The sequence below is a fragment of the Periophthalmus magnuspinnatus genome, chromosome 10 (assembly GCF_009829125.3).
Source record: "Periophthalmus magnuspinnatus isolate fPerMag1 chromosome 10, fPerMag1.2.pri, whole genome shotgun sequence".
Lineage (NCBI taxonomy): Eukaryota > Metazoa > Chordata > Actinopteri > Gobiiformes > Gobiidae > Periophthalmus > Periophthalmus magnuspinnatus.
Window position 1 is genome coordinate 15,930,839 of NC_047135.1, and position 20,789 is coordinate 15,951,627.

General features: G+C 43.0%; 3 protein-coding genes across 3 annotated transcripts in view; 2 read left to right on the top strand and 1 right to left on the bottom strand.

Moving 5' to 3' along the window:
- cenpp (centromere protein P) overlaps nucleotides 1–8,485 on the top strand; it is a 91,361-nt gene extending 82,876 nt beyond the window's left edge. Inside the window, exons 8-10 of the mRNA XM_055224673.1 lie at nucleotides 7,524–7,603; nucleotides 8,047–8,138; nucleotides 8,212–8,485. Coding sequence (XP_055080648.1) covers nucleotides 7,524–7,603; nucleotides 8,047–8,138; nucleotides 8,212–8,348 — 309 coding nt within the window. The 3' untranslated portion in view covers nucleotides 8,349–8,485. The remainder of the gene's footprint in view (nucleotides 1–7,523; nucleotides 7,604–8,046; nucleotides 8,139–8,211) is intronic.
- A 468-nt stretch (nucleotides 8,486–8,953) lies between these two features.
- Nucleotides 8,954–13,314, bottom strand: dram2b (DNA-damage regulated autophagy modulator 2b). The gene is made up of 8 exons (XM_033974274.2): nucleotides 13,140–13,314; nucleotides 12,263–12,393; nucleotides 12,091–12,158; nucleotides 11,428–11,570; nucleotides 11,030–11,207; nucleotides 10,749–10,831; nucleotides 9,998–10,090; nucleotides 8,954–9,460 (listed from the first exon to the last, which is right to left on the bottom strand). Exons 2-8 carry the CDS (start codon nucleotides 12,391–12,393, stop codon nucleotides 9,338–9,340), a joined length of 819 nt encoding a protein of 272 aa, XP_033830165.1. The 5' UTR covers nucleotides 13,140–13,314; the 3' UTR covers nucleotides 8,954–9,337.
- LOC117377912 (zinc finger protein 91-like) lies at nucleotides 13,259–20,747 on the top strand. The gene is made up of 5 exons (XM_055224674.1): nucleotides 13,259–13,332; nucleotides 13,574–13,634; nucleotides 14,709–14,893; nucleotides 17,081–18,276; nucleotides 19,971–20,747. The coding sequence occupies exons 1-5, from the start codon at nucleotides 13,259–13,261 to the stop codon at nucleotides 20,600–20,602; spliced, it is 2,148 nt and encodes a 715-aa protein (XP_055080649.1). The 3' UTR covers nucleotides 20,603–20,747.
- The last annotated feature ends 42 nt before the right edge of the window (nucleotides 20,748–20,789 follow it).

The window sequence follows — 20,789 nt, forward strand, 5'->3', positions numbered from 1 at the left end:
TGTCTTTTTTATTCTGTAAAGCACTTAGAATTACTTTGTGTACGAATTGTGCTATACAAATAAACTTGTCTTGCCTTGCCTGGTGGTTTGAGGAGGTTACAGTTAGTTTCGTGAGAGAAGAGAGTTTCTCCGCACAGAGAGAACCTGGAGAAGAGCTGGTGTTCTGCCGGTATGAAGACTGGTACTTTCTCTACCTAAGTTCACAGTGCTCCGTTTGTTGGTCGCCGAGAGCAGAGACATGTCTGTACTCACCACAGAAGTACAAAAAGCACGTGTTTTCAGACGTGGTGCCACGTGCCTATTCAGCAAATTTCAATTTAGATGCAGGCTCACACACCACCAATCACAGACGTGTGCACGCTCATAGAAAATAATACAGAATTTTGGCATGTGTCAAAGTGTTGCGTTGTGCGTTGACCTTAAGAAGATCAGATTTGCTCACAGCTATAAAGAAATGGAAATATGAGTCGCTCTTACCTGATGCTACTGCTGTGTGTCTGAGTGTGAGAAGCTCCTCTCTCCTATGAGTGAGACTGGGATTGAGCTCTGCTTTTAACTGCACCTCCTCCTCTGTCATTATCCCCTACACCTGTCCCCCTTCCACATCTGTACCCACTAAAATTGGATTTTGTTACTATGGAATAGACTCGATACTCGATACTGATTCTGATACCATGATGATAGTAAAAAAACCACTCTTTTTTTAGACAATAGAAGGTGATTTTCAACATTAAATATTAGTACTTTATTATAAAATAGTACTTTATTTTATTTTAACATGTGTTCTTATATCTGTGTAATCCCTCAGTCATCCAGGTAGGTTCCATAGTGATCCATGGGCAAATACTAGTCTATGTGGTCTTATACTTGTTCTGATACAGCATTAAGAACATAAAGTTAATTTTTGTCCTGTGAATGTGACTTTTTAGTATCGATACCTGCTCAAATGAGTATCTAGTTTCGAGTATAATTAATACTTCATTCCGTGTATTGATTAGCATCTGATTTTCGATACTTTTGACAACCCTTGTTCCCACCCCACACTTCTGATCATGATCCTGGCTTAGATCTGGAGAAGGGCTCAGTTAGGCTGATAAGGATTAGGAATGATATACAATATGTATAGTGCTCCTATGGGAATTATGAGAAAACAATGTTGTGTATTTAATATTCTACAAATTCTATGTCTATAGGAGTAGAAGGAAATGTCTATTTTAAACCACAAATGGAATTGGGCCACACTGGCACATTGTTGGTTAACCCTGTGGCATATTCTAAATTTGATTGTATCACGGTTAATAAAATGCTCAATGCACTTAGTGTACACCTTGGACTATTACAAGTTTGCGGTTTTGTCTCAACTCCCATTCAGTCACAGGACACTCAAAATCCCATGTGCTGTTTTCCCCTTCCTTGTGTTACAGCCTGGAGCTGGGTGGAGATTCGGGCTCCTCCCATGCACACCTGCAACTAATTGCTAATAAAGCTGCACCTGGGGAGGACAGGGAGCCAGGACCTGACACTCAGCGTCAAATTGTCCGCGTATCCACAGTGGTACAGCTCTGCTTGGCTCAGTCTCTAGTTTTTGCATTTGCTACTCTTTTCTAAGTTGGATGTTTTTGCTCTTCATCACATCCCGCTCCCTGGACCTGTTCAGCTCCCCTGTCATCGAGCCAGCTCTCTCTCTACGACCGGTACGAACCTCACACCCTCCGACCCAGCTCACCTCGGCCAGTATGGCTTACCTCGTCTCTGACCCCACCGCCCACGACCTACTCAAGGACTACGGCAAACAACCCCGCTCTCAACTATCTGATCAATCTACCTTCATTTGCACAATTCAAGCTGTAAATAAACATTGTTAAACTGTTCTCTGAGTTCTGTATCTTTGGTCCTCCGTCAGGCGTTACGACAGAACGATCTGACCAACATGGACCAATCAGACTCGGGGCTGGATCAAATGCTACACTGGGTGTTTTCGCATCACGGAGTCATCAGTGGACAACATGAACAAACCATCCGGACCCTGCTCGAATGTAACCACACTCTGACCATGCAAGTTACCCAGCTATCCAACCAGGTCTCCACTCTGCTCACTCTCCTGCCTCCATCTCTGGGATCACCGTGGCACTGCGCCCTCAGGAATTCAGAGGCATCGATCCGGACCCATATTCAGCCCAGCCTCTGCGACGCTGCGAAAATACAGTACAAATTTTCAACACTACATTAGACCATATGACTTTTGTTGGGTTTGTAGGAGAGTTTAAACTAGTCTTTGATCACTCACACTATCAAGCTGATGCCTCACTCTGCCTATTAAGTCTGGTCCAGGGTTCCAGGTCCGTGGCTGATTATACTATCAAGTTTTGGACACTGGTGGCGGGGGTGGATTGGACTGACAGCGCACTGAAGGCTGTCTTTGTGAAAGGATTATTAAGTGATAACTTAAAGGATGAAGTGGTTTCACGAGACAACCCACCTGACCTAAAATCTTTGATTTCCCTAGCGAACCGTATCGGCAATCGCCTACAGAGTTGGTAAAGGGAGAGACGTTGTTTGTCGATCTGGGACGTGAACCATTCCACACTGTCGCCGCCAGTCAACTTGCCCCCAGCGACACCCCCACCAGAGGAGCCAATGCAGGTGGGTCGAGCACACCTGACTGCAGAGGAGCACCTGTGATGCCGCCAGGCTGGTGAGTGCCTGTATTGTGGAAAACGAGCATTTCCTCGCAACCTGCCCAGTTCGGCCAAAAGGGGGGCGCGCATCAGTAGGACATGGAGTACTTGTCCGATAATCACCATGAAACCAGGCGTCATTTCTGCTCCCACTATGCCGCTCATTCTGGGTCACCCCTGGCTGGTAACTCACAACCCCACAATTGACTGAGTTTGGGGAAGGGTGTCAGAGTAGAGTCCCTTTTGTCATGCGAACTGCCTGCATTCTGCCTTGTCTCCAGCTGGGGGCGCCAACTCGCTCTCCAGTCACCGTCCGGACCGCCGGATCTCTCCTCCATGCCAAGCAAATATCATGACACGCTGTCTCTTTCTCCCCACAGACCTTATGACTGTGCTATCCACCTCCTGCCTGGTGCTCCCTTGCCTTCCAGTCATCTATATAATCTCTCCAAACCCGAATAAGAGACTATGGAACAGTACATCTGGGACTCTCTTGCACGCGGGTATCAACCGCTCCTCCTCGTCACCCCTAGGAGCTGGATTCTTCTTCATCGCTAAGAAGGACAAAACATTATGGCCCTGCATCGACTTTAGGGGCCTCAACAATATCACCATTAAAAACATATCCATTACCACTCATTGATCCTGCCTTTACTCCACTCCACGGGGCCACCATCTTTACCAAACTCAACCTTGTGAGGGTGAATGCCTCAGACATAGGTGTTGGGGCAGTCCTCTCCCAAAGGTTTGAACCACACAGTCGTTTATATACCTGTGCTTTTTTCTCTCGTCGCCTTTCACCAGCTGAGAGCAACTACGCTGTGGGGGATCGAGAACTGTTGACGGTCAAGCTTTCCCTGGAAGAATGGCGCCACTGGTTGGAAGGGACAGGGCATCTGATCCTGGTTTGAATATAAGCTATGTTCTTGTGATCTGTCCAGTCAGCTAAACGTTTAAACCCCTGTCAAGCCCGCTGGTCACTATTTTTCAGTATATTTGAGTTCACACTTGCGTATCACCCAGGATCCCACAACATCAAGCCGGATGCACTCACGCCATTTCTCCCAGGAGGACGCTACCACCCCTCCAGAGCCCATCAATCCCCCCTACCTGCATGGTCGCGGCTGGCCACTGGAAGATTGAGGATCTGGTCCGGGAGGCTCAACGCACTCAGCCTGATCCAGGTAATGGCCCACCTGGTACTTTCTTTGTTCCAGATCCTGTTCGCTCCAAGGTATTTTAATGGGTCCACTGCTCTCGGTTTGCCTTCTGAGACGTCACTTCTGGTGGCTCATGGTTGACAAAGACACCAGGGCCTGTGTTGGCGTGCCAGTGTGTGCCTGGGGCAAAGCCTTCCACTTCCGGTCTACTCCAACCGCTACCAGTAATGAAACACCCTTGGTCTCATGTGGCAGTGGACTTCGTGACTGGGCTTCCCACAACACAATTGCTGACCGGTTCTCTAAGGCAGCCCATTTCATTGCCCTACCAAAACTCCTGACCGCCAAAGAGACCGCTGACCGTATAACCAACCATGTGTTCTGACTCCATGGAATCCCGGCAGATATTGTCAGACTGAGGAACGCAATTTACAGCCCAAGTTTGGCGTTCCTTCTGTGAGGGCTTGGGTGCATCGGTGAGTCTTGCCTCTGGCTTTCGCCCCCATACCAATGGACAGACTGAGCGGACCAACCAAGACCTAGAGACTGCACTACGCTGTGTTGTCTCCTCCAAGCCCTACCTGGAGCACATTCTTGTCATGGATTGAATACTCCCACAACTCGCTGGGAGGGGAAAAGACCGGTAACAGAACTCACCAAGCCTCTCTAGGTTACCAGCCTCCACACTTCTCATCTGAGCAGAAGGACCTGGCAGTGCCCTCTGTCCAACACCACCTTCAACACTGCCGTAGGGTCTGTAGAAGGGCAGCCCTTATCCAATCCGGGGCCAGGATGAAGGCAGCCGTGGACAAGCATCGTACTCCCCCTCCTCAGTATTAGTCACGTCAGTTAGTTTGGCTCTCTTCAAAAAATATTCCCCTAAAAACAGATTCTCGGAAACTCTCTTCTTGCTTCCTGGGCCCCTTCAAGATAACCAAAGTCATCAGCCCATCAGAAGTACGCCTCCAACTCCCTCCTTCTCTCCGCGTCCACCCTACGTTCCACGTGTCCCAGCTTAAACCTGTTTTGTCCAGTGACCCTGATCAAGCTGCACCTGGGGAGGACAAAGGGAACCAGGACACTCGGCGCCAGATTGTCCATGTATCCACAGTGGTACAGCTCTGCTTGGCTCGGTCTCATATTTTTGCATTTGCTACTCTTTTCTAAGTTGGATGTTTTTGCCCCTTGTCAGATCCCGCTCAGCTCCTCTGTCTCCGACCCAGCTCTCCACAACCGATGTGAACCTCACACCCTCCGACCCAGCTCACCTGGGTCTACGGACTATGGCAGACTACCCCACTCTCGACTATCGTACCTTCATTTGCACATTTCAAGTTGGAAATAAACATTGTTAAACTGTTCTTGAGTTCTGTATCCTTGGTCCCTCTGTCAGTCGTTACGACAATGGCCATTCGAACTAATGTACGAGGGTCATTCAATAAATAAGGTGAATTTTTTGATCGAACCATGCCATCTTTGTTAATCGCCAAAACTCTCAAAAACAAGTAAAAAAAAAGTAAGCTTCTATGTGTATTAAAAGTCCTTATACCGAAAAATTCAATTCAATTCAATTCATTTATTTTTGTAACACCCAAAATCACAACAACAGTTGTCTCGAAGGGCGTTCATGTTTTGGTTGATGGGGGAAACCGGAGTACCTGGAGGAAACCCATCCAGACACGGGGAGAAACATGAAAAACTCCACACAGAAAGGCCTGGCGACCCGGGGATCGAACCAAACCCTCTTGCTGTGAGGCATGAGTGTTGCCACTCAGCCACCGTGCTGCCTACACACAAAAACAAAACAACAGGAAAAATCAGACAAAACAAGAAAAATCGACCAGGCGAGGAGGAGGAAGACCAGACGAGGAGGAGGAGAGCTGGGCGAGGAGGATGAGAGCCAGGCGATTCACCTTATTTATTGAATGACCCTTGTATTATGGACCTGCTTTAGTCTTAGTTCAGATGAAGAGAACATACACACGCATACTATGAAACTTGGTTAAAAGATACAACACTAAACTGTCATATAGATAATATTTCATTTATAAACATGAATAATACCAAGTTTGAATAAAATCCATGAAAGTTAAGTTGAATTTTATCCTGAAATCTGCAAGTTTCTCATGAAATGGCACCATATGCATTCTATGGCCAAATGACTGAGAATTCTATATGTCAGTTTGGATGTATGCATTATTTCAGGTGATCCATTTGAAATACAGAGCTCCTCGGGTTAATTGGAAGCTGATACATTGACAAAGTTTTCTATATGCATATGAAACTAATTCCGTGCCAATGTGTCACAATCAATTAGTTTGTGGAGAAGATGCGTCCTTGAGAATATTTTTTTTTCAATAAATGCAAACAGAAATGCACAAACCCCTGTAAGATTCTATTGTTGTATTCCTCATCATATATTCTTTGTTCCACATTTCATGACTATGTGACACTGGATGTGACTACAGCACCACTTTTAACAGACTCATACAATTTTGGCCAAAGTGGGTCCCAAAAAAGGGGTTTTGGGGGTCCTGAGATTGAATGGGGCTGAGTTGAAACAAAAGACCATAAACTCGTAATGGCCCGAGGTGTACACTAATAAAAAATAATAGTAAGAAAAAGGTGGCGTCTGGCACCAGGACTACAAGAGGGACTACAAATGCGGTTAAGAGATAGACAGGAGTCTAAGTATTAGATTAACTTTTGTGTTCAGTGTTTGTTCAGATTCTGTTGAATGTGAGTTCTGTTCCTGTTGAAAACATAGTCTAAGCCTCGCCCCTACAGCTGCAGCAGCCAGTAAGATCACAGTATTCCTTTGAGCGAGAGAATGGAGAGAGAGTGGGAGACCAGGCTCAGATGGAGCAGAGCTCTAACATCTAATCAAACGGTCTTAAGCATTTAAGTCTATGTTTAAATGGGCTTCAGGGCAAGTATAAAAATTATGTCTAGTGAACTATCCAATCAAAGCAGGTTACAGTGAGTTACCAGGGTAACAGTCAGGGTTTAAGTTAACTCTGCAGTGGTCTCTGTTCAGGTTTAACAAACTGAGCGTGCTTCATGCTTCATAAAACAGTCAGTGATCTGTAATTTAAAACAGACCTGGTTTACTCCTAGTTTAGTTCTGGTTTAGTCTGTATTTCAGTCAGTGGTGTAGTCCTGTTTCTGATTTCCATTTTCTTCCATTTTTTGTGGTTCGTACAGAGTCTCAGGTCAGAGGTGAGATGCAACAAATTAGAAACTAGAACCAAATTTAGAGTTTAAATCTGCCCAGGAGCATAAACATCTGACAAAACAACTGTTATCTGCACATCTAAACTAATACTAAGGTAGAGGGCTAAACCACAGGGTTAGCATTTTTACAGAGAATAAGACCCCATTGAGACATAGGGATGGTATCTGATACACAGGGAGAGCTTTATGTCTCACAGAGGACAGGAGATTTCATCTGCAGGCAGTTTGACCACAGTTTGATTTAATCCCATTAATTGCACTGTTTCACAGCCATCCCCTAACCATATTTCTTTAAAACGTTTCCCAAGTTTAAAAAAATAATACTGTGCACATATTGTAATGTAATGAAATTGAATCTCTCCTCTGCTTTTGGCTGTTTTAATGCTGACAGTTATGAACTACACAGAATCTTTCACTTTGATCATTTTTTAATAAACAAACTTCTCTGCAGACCAAACACCCATCCATTGTGTCGTTTCCGGGGGGTCAGAGGTCAGAGGTCATGGTGCTGCATCACCCTGAACTTCCTGGGTAAGAATATTATTTCCTTTTTCTGTGATCAATGCTTGTACTGGTGCTCTCCCTGTTCTAAAGTCTAAACTGACTAACCTTTATAAGTCACATTGTTCAACACTGCTGTACTTTTCCATACTTCTGAAAAGAGTTGAACACATGAGCTGGGGTCCACTTGAAAGATTTATACCTTGTGATTTATAATTAATGAAATTATATAAGTCTTTACATCATATAATTATCTTTTTTATTATTTTAAGATTATCTTGCTATCTTTCTGAATTATTTTTAGTGAAAGCAGTTGTGCCAAATGATAATTTTTACACCCTCAGTCAAATACAATATAAACCATGAGGCAGATTGGTGGCAATTAAAATCTCCTTTATACATTAAATGTTTTATTCATTGTTTATCTTGTCTTGCTTTTTGCTATTAATTCATGCATTCTTTTCTTCTTTTAGCTGCATCCTCCTAGTCCACTGGACTGTGCAGGTAAACAAGGATGGAGCAGTCAAACCCAGCATTAATCTGCTCCCAAAGATCCCTCAAAACAGTAAGCATTATTTCAGTCCTGATTTAGTCCTGGTTCAGTCCTGGCTTATATTGTTATCTTGTCTCTATTACAGCACTGCAGTTGTTCCAGACATCGCCTATTTCGGGTGCTGCTGGGGCCTTCCATAGTTTGCAAAGGATTCTGGGAGTTGAAGGCGCTTTGGAGGCGGTTGTTAAGGCAATGTCTGAGTCATATGACCAGGGAGAGTAGCCAATCACAGTTCAGGATCAGAAGGTCAGAAGGCAGGTTTAAAAATCTAAATGTGCAATAACAACCAGCAGAAAAACATCCACAATTTTGTATCTTCTAATAAGTGATTTTTGTGTTGCGTATGAAAACCCTTTTTCAGAAAGTAAAATAAAACAGTAGAAATTACATTTGTTTGATGCTTGACTAATACAGTGATGAATATGGAAAACTCAGACATGTTGTGTGATTAAAGAGGAGCAGAGCTACAGGAGTAGAACCAGAGGAGCAGACAGGAGCACATCACTAATATTCACATGCATAATACAGGGTGGACTGCCTGCTCTCTGTTAATCCTTGAGATATTTGCTTATACTTTATTTATTATTAGATGCCGACAGTGCAGCTTTTACAATTTAGCTTATTCAAGGCTTTCAGGCAAATGTTTCCTTCCTGATTTGAAGGATTTTGTGATGACCTTTCCCCATTCAAAATTATTGTAATTAATTGTTGATTTGAATTGTGTTATTGTTACAACAACAGAGGACCACTGCCATGCACAAAATGAATCGTGTATCTGTATCTGTATCTGTGAACCGGGGGAAAAACTAAACGTACTCATTTACAAGAATAAAGTCTGGTGCCCCAGTTTTAATAAAAAGTACATCGACTTAATAACATGGATATAAGAAATCGCCCACAGAAACGCAATCTTTTAAAACATTTTACTTACAGACTTAGCTATATTTATGTTACTGAAGACTATTGATAGAAGTAATATATAAATACAAAACATGTGTAACTCAATGCTGCCAACATCCGGTTGTAGTTTGAACAGCTCCAGTCTGATGCTTTAAAAAGTAAACAATTTAAACCACATAAAACCAGGTGAGAGCGTTTTCATTTAAATACAATTTACAGATATTTTAATAATCATTTATCGTCCCACAGTCTCAAAGTGCACCCGTCTTTCTCAGTGCTGGAAAACAGATTCTTATTAGTTCATTTGTAGTTCATGTCCCACCCCCAAGTAGCGGCGACTCCTCCCCTGCCCCTCGGTGAGAGACAACACCTCCCACAGGCCCATCGTACAGGTGTGGGCTTTGGACCACGGCCTCAGCTCGCAGCTCGATCTTCTGCAGAGGAACACAAAATAATAGTTCTATGGATTTAAAGGTCTCCAAAGCTCAGAATCATCTGTTCTACCTTGTGAAGTGATAGTTGTCATTTTAACAGCTACCTTTTGCCTTATGTTTAGTAGAGATTGCAATTCCTGGGCTCAAATGATCCAAATGATTCTAGTGAAGGTGTATGGAGTTTAAAATCACAGTAGAGCACGTCATGTATTACCAGTGTTTTCTGTGTGAGAGAAAAGTCTGCCTAAATATGAAGGGTTTGTGTGTTAAACATGTGGGAAAAAAAACATAACTGCAGGTATGGTGATGAAACAACATTATAACATAGATCAGAAAATAGTGTAATATGGGCCCTTTAACTTATTAATAGACCATTTTGACAATAAAAGAAATAAAGGTGCTGCTACTTGCAGGTTTGTTACCTGCATAGTTAATTTGTCATTGTATTGCTACTGTTATGTTACTGTAATGCTAATCACTGTTAAATGGGAGTAAGAATGGACTGGAGGTTTGTGGTGCAGTAGTTTCGGTTCAAACCTGAAAGTCTCTGATGAAGGTGAGGAAGAAGCTAATGAAGGAAAGGGCCAGAGACCATTCAGACACAGTGCTGACCAGGTGAGCCAAGTAGCCCTGAAACACCACAAATGAGATAGGACAGGTAAATGCCCATGTGCCACAAAACAATACTTCCACCTGCCTCACACTGGTCTTCTCTGTCCTCGTGATAGTAACCAGAATTAGCCTTTGGGCAACAGTGTACCAGGACTAACCCATGACTAAACCATGACTGAACCAGAAGTAAACCAGGACTCAACCATGACTACACCATAACTACTACATCTGACCGAAGCGAAACTATGGCTGGATGAAACCAGGACTGAACCAGAGCTAACACATGACAAAACAACTCTCACACCAGTAGGTCAGTTGGATGTGACCACAAGAGTCCAGACTTTAGTCCTGGCTATGACCACTTATGATCAATACTGACCCCTGCTGTTTAAGAGGTGTTTGACACATTGGGGTGGCAACAATTAATAATCGTCACTAGTTAACAACTAAAATAATTGTTGCAGCCCTAGCTGACGCAGCCTTCAGTCAAGCTCAAATTTACCCATTCCCTGCTTCTAATGCAAAAATTAAAATGGGAAAACATAAAACTAACCATATTAAATGGGCCTGAACTGGTACTGAACCGGGACCCATTCCCACAGTAGCAGGAGCTTCAGTGTCTCTGTGGTCTTTTATTATACAGTGTATGATTTAAAAGTGTTTTTTTCAATCGCACCGTTTCTCCAGGAGTCCAGTGCAGTTTGTGAGCCACGTCCACTCCAGGCAAACTGCTGTACATGATCACAGAGGACACAAACACTGGGCTGTGATAAGGACTGAACCAGGACTATAATCAGGACTGAACTAGGATTAAATCAGGAATATACAGGACAGAACCAGGGATAGAGCCAGGCCAAAATTGGGAAGAGTAACCCAAATCACAACTTTGGACAAAACCAAGGCTAAACCAGGACTAAGCCAGGTCTAAACCAGGTCTATCCCTGGTCTGAAGGATACTGCAGATGATGGAGGAGAAGGTCCAGGCCGTGAGCATGAGGCGGGTCTTAAACAGGGACTTGCTGTGGACTTCAGGCTGCATCCAAAATGAGACCAGAGTCTGGACCAGGATGTACAGAGCACCTACTCCAAAGGTGAGTACTGCCCCCAAGAGGTGAATGGGGAACAGCGCAGTCTTCTGTTTAGGGTAAAAGGTCATACAAGATTAAAAAAGGACTAAACCAGGATTAAACCTGGGACTAAACTAGAATTGAACCACGATTAAACCAAGACTGAACCTGAACCTGGACTAAACCAAGATTCAACCAGGACTAAAACAGGTCTAAATGATTTGTGATTGGTCAGAGAGGGTTTTTTCAGCTCTTCTGATTGGTTGATGGGAGTGATTGGCGTCTGACCTGGAAGTTGGCAACGACGCACATCCCAAGTGAGGACAGGAGCCCGAAGAAGAGTCCGACACGGTTTAAACTGAGCAGGCGAGAGTGAGAGTCTAAGGAGAGCGCCTCCACCTGTTTGTATCGCACATACACAGTGAACACACCTAAGGAAAGAAACAGAAAGTATTGTTATTGAGTTTTTATTTTATTTATGTCTTAATTGTGGGATTCTGTTCACATTTGAAACACATCTGAAATCTGAAGTTTAAACTAGAATCATGTTGACCATCAGAACATGTCTGCAGAAGTCTAAACTACAGGGTGAGCAGGTTTTACACAGAATAAGACACCATGGAGACACAGGAAAGGCATCTGACACATAGGGACATTCCAGAACATGTTTGCAGAGGTCTAAACTACAGGGATAGCAGCTATCAAACATTAATGAGTCAGGATATTTTGTTGTTAGCACAGAGCTGGTTAGCATCCACGATGCCTTTAAACTCTTATTATTTAAATTATTAAAATTTTGAAAAGGAAGTAAAGATTTATGGAAAATTTATTTCTTGAACCAGAGTGGATTCCAAAGTGGGCAGGACTGTTGAACTCCTTTGCACTTTTTGTAAATATGGTAATTGCCACCATTCAAATAACTATTTGTAGTAAGTGCTGTGTGTGTTTTACCTAAAAAGGCCGAGACGTCGAGCATGATCCCAAACACGCACCGCTCTGGAGCCATGGTCCCAGTGTCACTGAAACAAACAACAAGATAATAAGAGCCAGAGGAGCAGAGTCAGAGGAGCAGACAGGTGCAGACAGGAGCAGAGAGGAGCAGACAGGTGCAGGGGTGTAGTACCTGATATAGGGCAGCAGTGGGTCCACATGTCTCAGAACAACCGCGGTGGTATAGGCGAAAACGAATGCGGCTGAAGTCCACACTACCAGAGCCGCGGGCAGAGCGCACAGACCCTGTTCAAACCACCACATCTGAGAAAGGAGAAGAAGAGAAGCGGAAGGGTAGGGGAGAGGGAGAGGGGGAGAGAGAGAGAGAAGAGGGGGAGACGGTGGAGAGGGAGAGAGAGAAGAGGAGATAAAGGGGGTAGGAAGAGGAGAGAAAGAAGGGGAGAGGGTGACAGTGAGGAAAGGGGAGAAAGACAGAGTGAAAGAGAAGTGGGGGGGCGAAGAGAGAGAAACAGGGGAAAGGAGAGCGGAAAGAAAGAAAGAAAAAGGAGAGAGGGAGAGGATGGGGAGAGAGAGAGAGAGAGGGGCGAATTCAATCATTTTATAAAGTAATTCTAACAGGAATGATTAAACATAGTTTATTCGATTATTCTGAACGTCTGTCCTACTGTTAAATGATGACTACTGTCTGGACGTAGAGGGGTCATTTGGCTTCACAGATAAAGTACGAAACATGAACTTTTATTTCAATTTGAACTGAAGAGGAAATATTTCGTTAAACTTACACCATAAGGTTCTGTTTTAGAGGAAGTGAAACTAGATTATTTTGCTATACCAAATGAACCAAAGTCAATATAAAACACACAAGTGACATTCAACCACTACAGATTAGGCTAAAATCTACTTTTAAGGACTCCTTTAATGACATAATCGTATAGGCTTTAGAAAACATCCTGTCAAACTTTGCTCTTCTGACAGACTCGTGTTTTGATGCGGAGCTAATGACTTTCACGTTATTCGCCTTTTCTCTTAGAACAAGGCGAAAACCTCACCTCGAACCCCTGCTGCAGCTCCGCCGGGGTCGGGACACTCCGGGAGGTGGCGAGGATCTCCGGTGCTTCCGTGAACCTGCTGTTTCCCGTTAAACCTGTGATAAAATCAGTTTAATAACATGACACAGTCCGAGCTCAAAGCCAGCCGCTGTCAGCCAGAGTGCTCACTGCGCATGCTCTATCTAAGCCCTGGGTTTGGGCTGTCAGGCGCTGAAACCGATTCCAAAACTACAACAACATGTCGGGAGTTTACTTTAAAGACTAATTAAAATGCACTGACGAAACGAGTCTTTGTAGTATGTTCCTGAGTTTATTTTTTTATTTTATTTAAGTTCTAAAGTCAAAGTTTAGCCTTTTCAGACCCGGAGATGCGGAGGAGACCAGCACCTCTGCTCTTAAAGTGCAACTAGACCATATATATCGTGTTTGAATAGTATTGTCTACTCTGCGCGGAAGCAGAGGGAAACGGTTCTGGGTTTCTTCCATAAACTTGAGGTTAGTAATAAACGAACAAATATGTGATCCATACACATTCACATTCTTACATTCCGTGCATTAAGCCCTTATTAAACCCCTATTTTGAGCTGCTACATGATTTTCGTGATTGGAAAAGCGGATATGACCTGCATTTAAACTATGAAGTGTGCACGCTTTGGTTGGTTAAAGTCTTACCCTGATTCCTAAATTGAGATGATCTCAGAACAGGTGCGGTATTCATTCCAGAGATGCTATACTTTATCTATCTGGGTAAATAAACATTGAACCTTGAATCTGTAGTATGGGGAGCGTTCCTATTTTCCCTTGGCTTAATCTTACATTTTCTGAGACATTTTCCCAGTTCTACAGCACAAATCTTTATAATCACAATCTCAAAACCAATTTAACCGACATCAAAGTCCTAAACTTAACCAAAACCATAATAACAAGACACTGACCTTAACTATTGATACTAATTATAACAAACATTTAGTCTCTAAAACGTGTAAACGGCTCTGTAGTTTGAATGATCAGTGGTAACAACCATCCCTAACCTGCTTTAAAATGTATTTAACAAAGACTTAAAGCCACAGTTTATAACTTTTAGCCCCAAAGTGGACTAAAATAAAAGCTTGTTTTTCAGTTCATGTTAACTGCACTGAAAATAAAGAAAGAAAGAAAGAAAGCATGCATGCACGTGTCCTCAGTGTGAGTGGGTTTGCATCTCCACAAACCTGACTTTCATTTCACTTGGAGGAGGACCTCATCCTGCTTGTTTCCATGGAAATGCTGTTCCTTTGGCTATAATCTTCCATAGTATGGTATAAAATGTATCTATCTCCATGGAGAATGTTCTATTTGCATAAATCATTCAGGTGACGTGCCAACTGTGTGGCACGTCACCTGCAAAAACATATATACTGTGTCTTAAAATGTAAACGAGTTTATTACTTTTTGAGTCAAGATAACATTGTAATCAAATTTTGTTGCTTTTAAACTATCATAACCATCCAATCAAGAAGTTTAACTTTTGAAAAAGGTCAAGCCTTTATAATAACTTGACATTCATTGTTTCTTGTTTTTATTTCACAGTATCTGAAAATGCTGTTGGAATCAAAGGGCTGTTTAAGGTGTGAGGAATGTGATAAAATCTTTAAAAACATCAGAGCGCTCAACACTCACCGTCATCTGCACAGAAGGACTAAGCACAAGTGTTCCATCTGTAAAAGGCAGTTTTTATACGCTAAAGTGTTCCACCTGCACCAGAAGAAATGCAGGTAGGCCTGTAACAATAAGCACCATATCGAGTTATTGTTCAATATATGAAAGATGGAACTATACTTTTTGCGGGTCAATATTTAATGTGAGTACTTTTTTCCTTGTAGTATACTACTGAAAAATACTGAAAAAACAGAGTCAATGTATATAGATATAACCACAACAGATATTACCTAGGGTCACATTCCACCCTCCATCAAGGCCATCATATGCACACAAACATACGCATTCTACTAATCATTCAAATCACATTCATACCTAATGTGTACAAACTTGTTTAGGGATCAGCCACTTTGTCAGATATGTAAACATTTGAAAACGTGCAGATTAGAATCTCTGTTGGCAAATTATTCCAATGACTCACAGCAACAGAGGAAAAAGGCGATTTGGTAAGTGCAGTTTTCCAGTGGAAAGACCGCATTGACACAATGCAGAGATAAGCAAACACAACCAAAAAGGTTTAAGAATGTCTGAAAACTCAAGAACAAATACAAAATAGATTTAAACAGCACATTTTTAGGAGCCTGTGATCATTGTGAGCATTCATGATCCTGTTTTGATTTTCAGAAAAAAAGGTGAGAGTGGCTAACTGAAAAACTGTTGGCTAATTGCTACTTCGCTTGTGACTGGAAATTTATGTGTGAGAGACTTGTTTAATAGCACAAATCAGATCAGTTGTTCCTTCCACCTAAGTTAGTTATTTCTGGTCAGATTGTGTTACACCCCCAGGGAATGTTGATGACATCAGCTGCAAAGTATCAATTGTACATTTCGAATATTTTTTGTGTATTATTCTGCCTTATAGCTTAGTATCAATATTATCATTTATCGTCTATATTTACTTCGCAATATATTGCACCTTTTTTTTTTATCGTGACATGGCTGTGGAAATGTGGAGAGTGTGGGAGGGCATCCATGTCAAAGGAACAACTCAGAGCGCACAGACTGATTCACGCCAGGACTGCCACGGTTATGGGAAAGGTTCAGAACCTTTTTCAGTCTGAACCGAAAACCAAGACTTACACGGAAAAAAAAACTATCTACAGTGAAAAGCATGGAGTAACTTTCACCGACCAAGAACAAAGCGGAATACATGAGAAAAAGATCATGTAGGAGATACCAGGACAACTGGGGAAAGCAGATCTAAGCCAAGTATAAACCAGGCCTGGTTTAGCTCTGGTTTGGTCTTTGGTTCTTCTTTAGCCCTACTTGTCCTGAAGTCTAAAGCAGTCCAGGACTAAACTAGGGGCAAAGAAGAACCAAAGCAGAACTAAGCCAAGTCTAAACCAGGGCTAAATCAGGGCTAAAGAAGGACTGAAGCAGAACTAGGCCAAGTCTAAACCGGGGCTAAACCAAGGCTAAAGAAGAACCAAAGGCTAAACCAGGGCTAACGTCTAAACCAGTCCAGGATTAAACTAGGGCTAAAGAAGAACCAAAGCAGAACTAAACCCTTTCTAAGCCAGTTCTAAACCAGGACTAAACTAGTGATAGAGAAGAACCAAAGTAAAACTAAGCCGATTCTAAACTAGGGCTAAACTAGGGCTAAACCAGGGCCACTAGGGCTAAAGAAAAAACAAAGGTTAAACCGCGGCTAAAGAAGTGTAAACCAGGACTAAACTAGGGTGATAGAAGGACTGAAGTACAACTATGCCAAGTCTAAACCAGGGCTAAACTAGGACTAAAGGAGGACCAATGAAATAACTAAACTAGTTAAACTAATTATGACTTTTGTGTGGCTCATTGAGGATTGATCAAGTTTACATTTTATTGGTGATTATTTTTGGTTGTCAGATCCTAGAATTCGATGACGTCATAGATGGGGACAAGAAACAGTTTTCCTATTGATTACATTGTACTTTGCCGTGAAATATACAAAAGGTAAATTCACAAATGCTGAACCTGACCATTTTTGTTAGTGATAAGACCCAAGAGCTCACTTTATTACAACACAAATCTGCATTTGAACAATATTAATTTTAGCTGCTCCCATCTGTATTAAATAATATTGGTCTACTGATACTTTGCAGCTGATGTCATCAACTTTCCCTGGGTGTGTGAAGCTAACTGTAGGCACTGCTCTGTCTGCTCTGTGATGTCAATGCAAAGTATCAATAGAATGTAGTGATATCATCTGAAACCCACATGGATTGTACTGCCTAACTCAAATATGCCGTTTACTTTCACAGGAAATACAAACTGCGCTGCGATAAGCGTGGCGTCAAGTTTTCTCTCATAACCCAGCACAGATGGCACCAGTGCGATCACCAGAGGGCGTTGAGAGGAGGTGAAGGCTTCTGGTGTGAGCAGTGTGGGCTCAAATGCCTCTCTGTAAAAACCCTTCAAAAACACCTGCTCCTACACTCACCTGCTCGGCAGTACCAGTGTTCACAATGTAGCTGCAGGTTCCACAATAGCCGCTGTCTGAAGAACCACCTAGCTACGCACCAAGAGGAGAAGCCCCACACGTGCGACGTATGCGGGAGGACATATGCTCTAAAGGCACGCCTCAAAGATCATCAGCTCCTGCACCTAAAGGTCAAACCACATCCCTGCTCCAAGTGTGGGAAGAGCTTCATCAGACCATACCTCCTGAGGGCGCATCTACTGAAGAAGCATCCTTGGAGCTGCAAAGAGGACAGAGAGAAGAGGAGAGCAGAACAGGGAGGCCAGAGGAGCGAGAGACAAAACACTGGACATAGGATGCAGAGGAGAGGGTCAGAGGAGCAGACGACGCAGAGGAGAGGATCAGATGGAGCAGAGGATGCAGAGGAGAGGGTCATATGGAGCAGAGAATGTAAAGGAGAGGGTCAAACTGAGGAATGGAGAGGGTCAAAGGAGCAGAGGATGCAGAGGAGAAAGTCAGAGGAGCAGAGGGGGCAGAGGAGAGGGTCAGAAGATTCAGAGGGGAAGGACAGAGGAGCAGAGGATGCAAAGGAGAGGAAGGGAGAAGAGAGGGAAGAGTGTGCAGAAGAGAGAGAGGGGGAGAAGGAACAGAGGGCTGTGTGGTGCGAGCGCAGACGGGAGTATAGACAGGGCAGAGCTTTCGAGTGCAGTCACTGTGGAAAAACGTTTACAAAGAAGCATCGTCTGGTCATCCACACCTGCTCACACAGTGAGGAGGGCAAGCGATACAGGTGCGACAGGGGCAGGTGCATGCGGAGCTTTACCACTGTAGCCGAACTGCGCAGACACCTGCAGTTTCACAGCGTCCTGGGAACAAAGACACAGAAGAGACGATTCCAGTGCAGCCAATGTGAACGCAACTTCAAAATGCCCCAATATCTGAAGCTTCACCAACGTGTGCACATAGGGCCCAGGCTTCACGGGACAAAGAAGAGTGCACTCAGACGACACTGCTCTGAGGATCACCAAAAGGCACAGGGTAAGACCCAGACACCAAGACTCAATTTCCCTTTGACATGTCTAGTCAATTACTGCTAAACTAATCCAAGAATCCCACGCATTTCAGAACAAGTCTGAACTACAGGATTAGCTATTTTTACACAGAATAAGACCCAATGGAGACACAGGGAGGGCATCTGACACAGAGAGGGCATCTGACACACAGGCATTTCAGATCATGTTTGTAGAGGTCTAAACTACAGGACTCACAGCTTATTACACAGAATAAGATCCCATGGAGACACAGGGTGGTTTAAAGAGAACATTAGATTATTTTAAGGACCTTTGTGTTTGTTAATTATAAACAGTTAATCAAAGTGAATAATAATATGAGAGGTAGGACAAAACACAATTTTAATGAGGCACAAGACAGGGTCGACAAGAACAAGACAGGATGAGATTTTGAGATGATGTTTTTGTTTACAATTTTGGCCTTAAAGATTTTCATTCATAGATTTAATTATTGATACTGTGCAGCTGATGTAATCAATATTCCCTGGGAGTGTGAGGCTAACCAAAGGCACTACTCAATCTGAAGCCCTGTGACGGAAGTTAACTTTAATCTGAGCTTTGTTTTAGCACAATCTGACCAGAAACAACTGACTTAGTTGGAACTACAACTGGTGAGATGATTTTTGCAGTGAAACGAGTCTCTCACACACAAAATTACAGGCACAAGGTAGCTAGCATTGGCCAACAGTTTTTCAGTCACACTCACCTTTTTTATTGCTTATATTGATCACAGGCTTCTGAAAATGTCTTGTTTAAATCAAATTTCTATTTGTGCCTGGGTTTTCATATTACCTTTAAAAAATTAGTTGTCAGTGTTTGCTAATGTGTGCATTGTGTCACCATGGTAACATTCCTCTATAAAGATGCATGTAGAACACCTCCAGTGTGATGTTACTACAAAGTATCAATTCTTTTCTCTAATTGTAGTGTAACTCAGCAAAAATTGACCCTTTTTGACCTGTCCAATTGTAAACTCATGCAAAAAAGATAATTTTTCCTCATATGTGCACAAAGCTTTCTTGCATGCTTATTGATACTTTGCAGTGACATCACACTGGAGGGTGCTACATGTATGTATATCACATATGTCAAACTCAGGCCCGGGGACCAAATCTGGCCCGCTGTTTAATTATATTTGGCCCGTGAGATCATATCAAACGTGCATTAGAGCTGGCTGCCGGTATCAATTTTTCAATAAATACTGAGTTTAGCCTGTGAATATGTCTGTTTTTAATTTTGGCCCACTGTGCATTTGAGTTTGACACCCCTGATGTATATGGTAGAATGTTCATCAGTTACTATGGTGATGCAATGAACACATGAGCAAACGGTTCCTGTGATCAATACAAGCATTCGTGGTCCTGTTTAAGTGTTTAATTTTACACAAAAAAGGTCAGGGCAACTGAGAAACTGTTGGCTAATGCTAGCTAGCATCTGATAGACTTGTTTAACAGAAAAATTCAGTTCACCTGTTGTAGTTCCATTTTCAGTTCTTTCAGGTCAGATTGTGTTGAATTCAAGATCAGATTAAAGTTTAATTTAAGTAACAGAGCTTTAGACAGGGAAGTGCCCATGGTTAGCATCACACCCCCGGGGAATGTTGATGACATCAGCTGCAAAGTATCAATACCATCCCTAATTATTAGACCCTGGCTTGTCCAGGTCATGCTGATAATCATGAAGACCACAGCTATTACAGAAGTGACCCAAGCTTTGACCCCCCAGGGCTGCGCCTCTTTCTGCAGTTTGAGGAGAGCTACCACAGAGACAAAAGTGAGGACAGTGATGAGTCCGGCTCCGCTCTGAGTGCACCTGTGGACATCAGCGTGGATCACTACACCTCCCAACTCAAACTGCAGCATCACCAAGGCTTAGACCCCCTTATAATATATGAGCCAGAACAAGAGCCAACCCTCAGGAGGCAGGGACAAGCTGAAATCCACAATGTTTCTTTAAACAATACTATGCAGCTTTACAAAGAAACGCGCAAAAACCAGTGTGACATGTGTGGGCGGGGCTTCAAACAGCCACGTTACCTGAGGGAGCATAAGCGACTGCATCTGGAACACAAGCCCCACACCTGTACAGACTGTGGCAAAGGGTTCGTCAAACCACACCTCTTGCGTGAGCACCGCACCCGTCATCATGGAGAGGGAAAGGGGGGAAGGAGGCATTTCCTGTGCAAAGAGTGCAGTGTTCAGGTGAAACTGGGCTGTACCTCGGTGACAAATGTCTTCTCTGTGACAGACTTCACTCACATCAAATGCTTTATGAAAAATCACACTTTAATTTGACTATAAATAAAATCACTTCCCATCTCTGCTATCTCTTTATTAAATTTACATTTGCTCGCAAGGAAGGAGCAGAGGAAATTTGTGGATGTTGTGAATAGGCCACGAATTTACTTGGTGTGAGAGTACAGGATACATAAGGGTCAGAGGATGCAAAGGAGAGGGTCAGATGAAGCAGAGGATTCACATT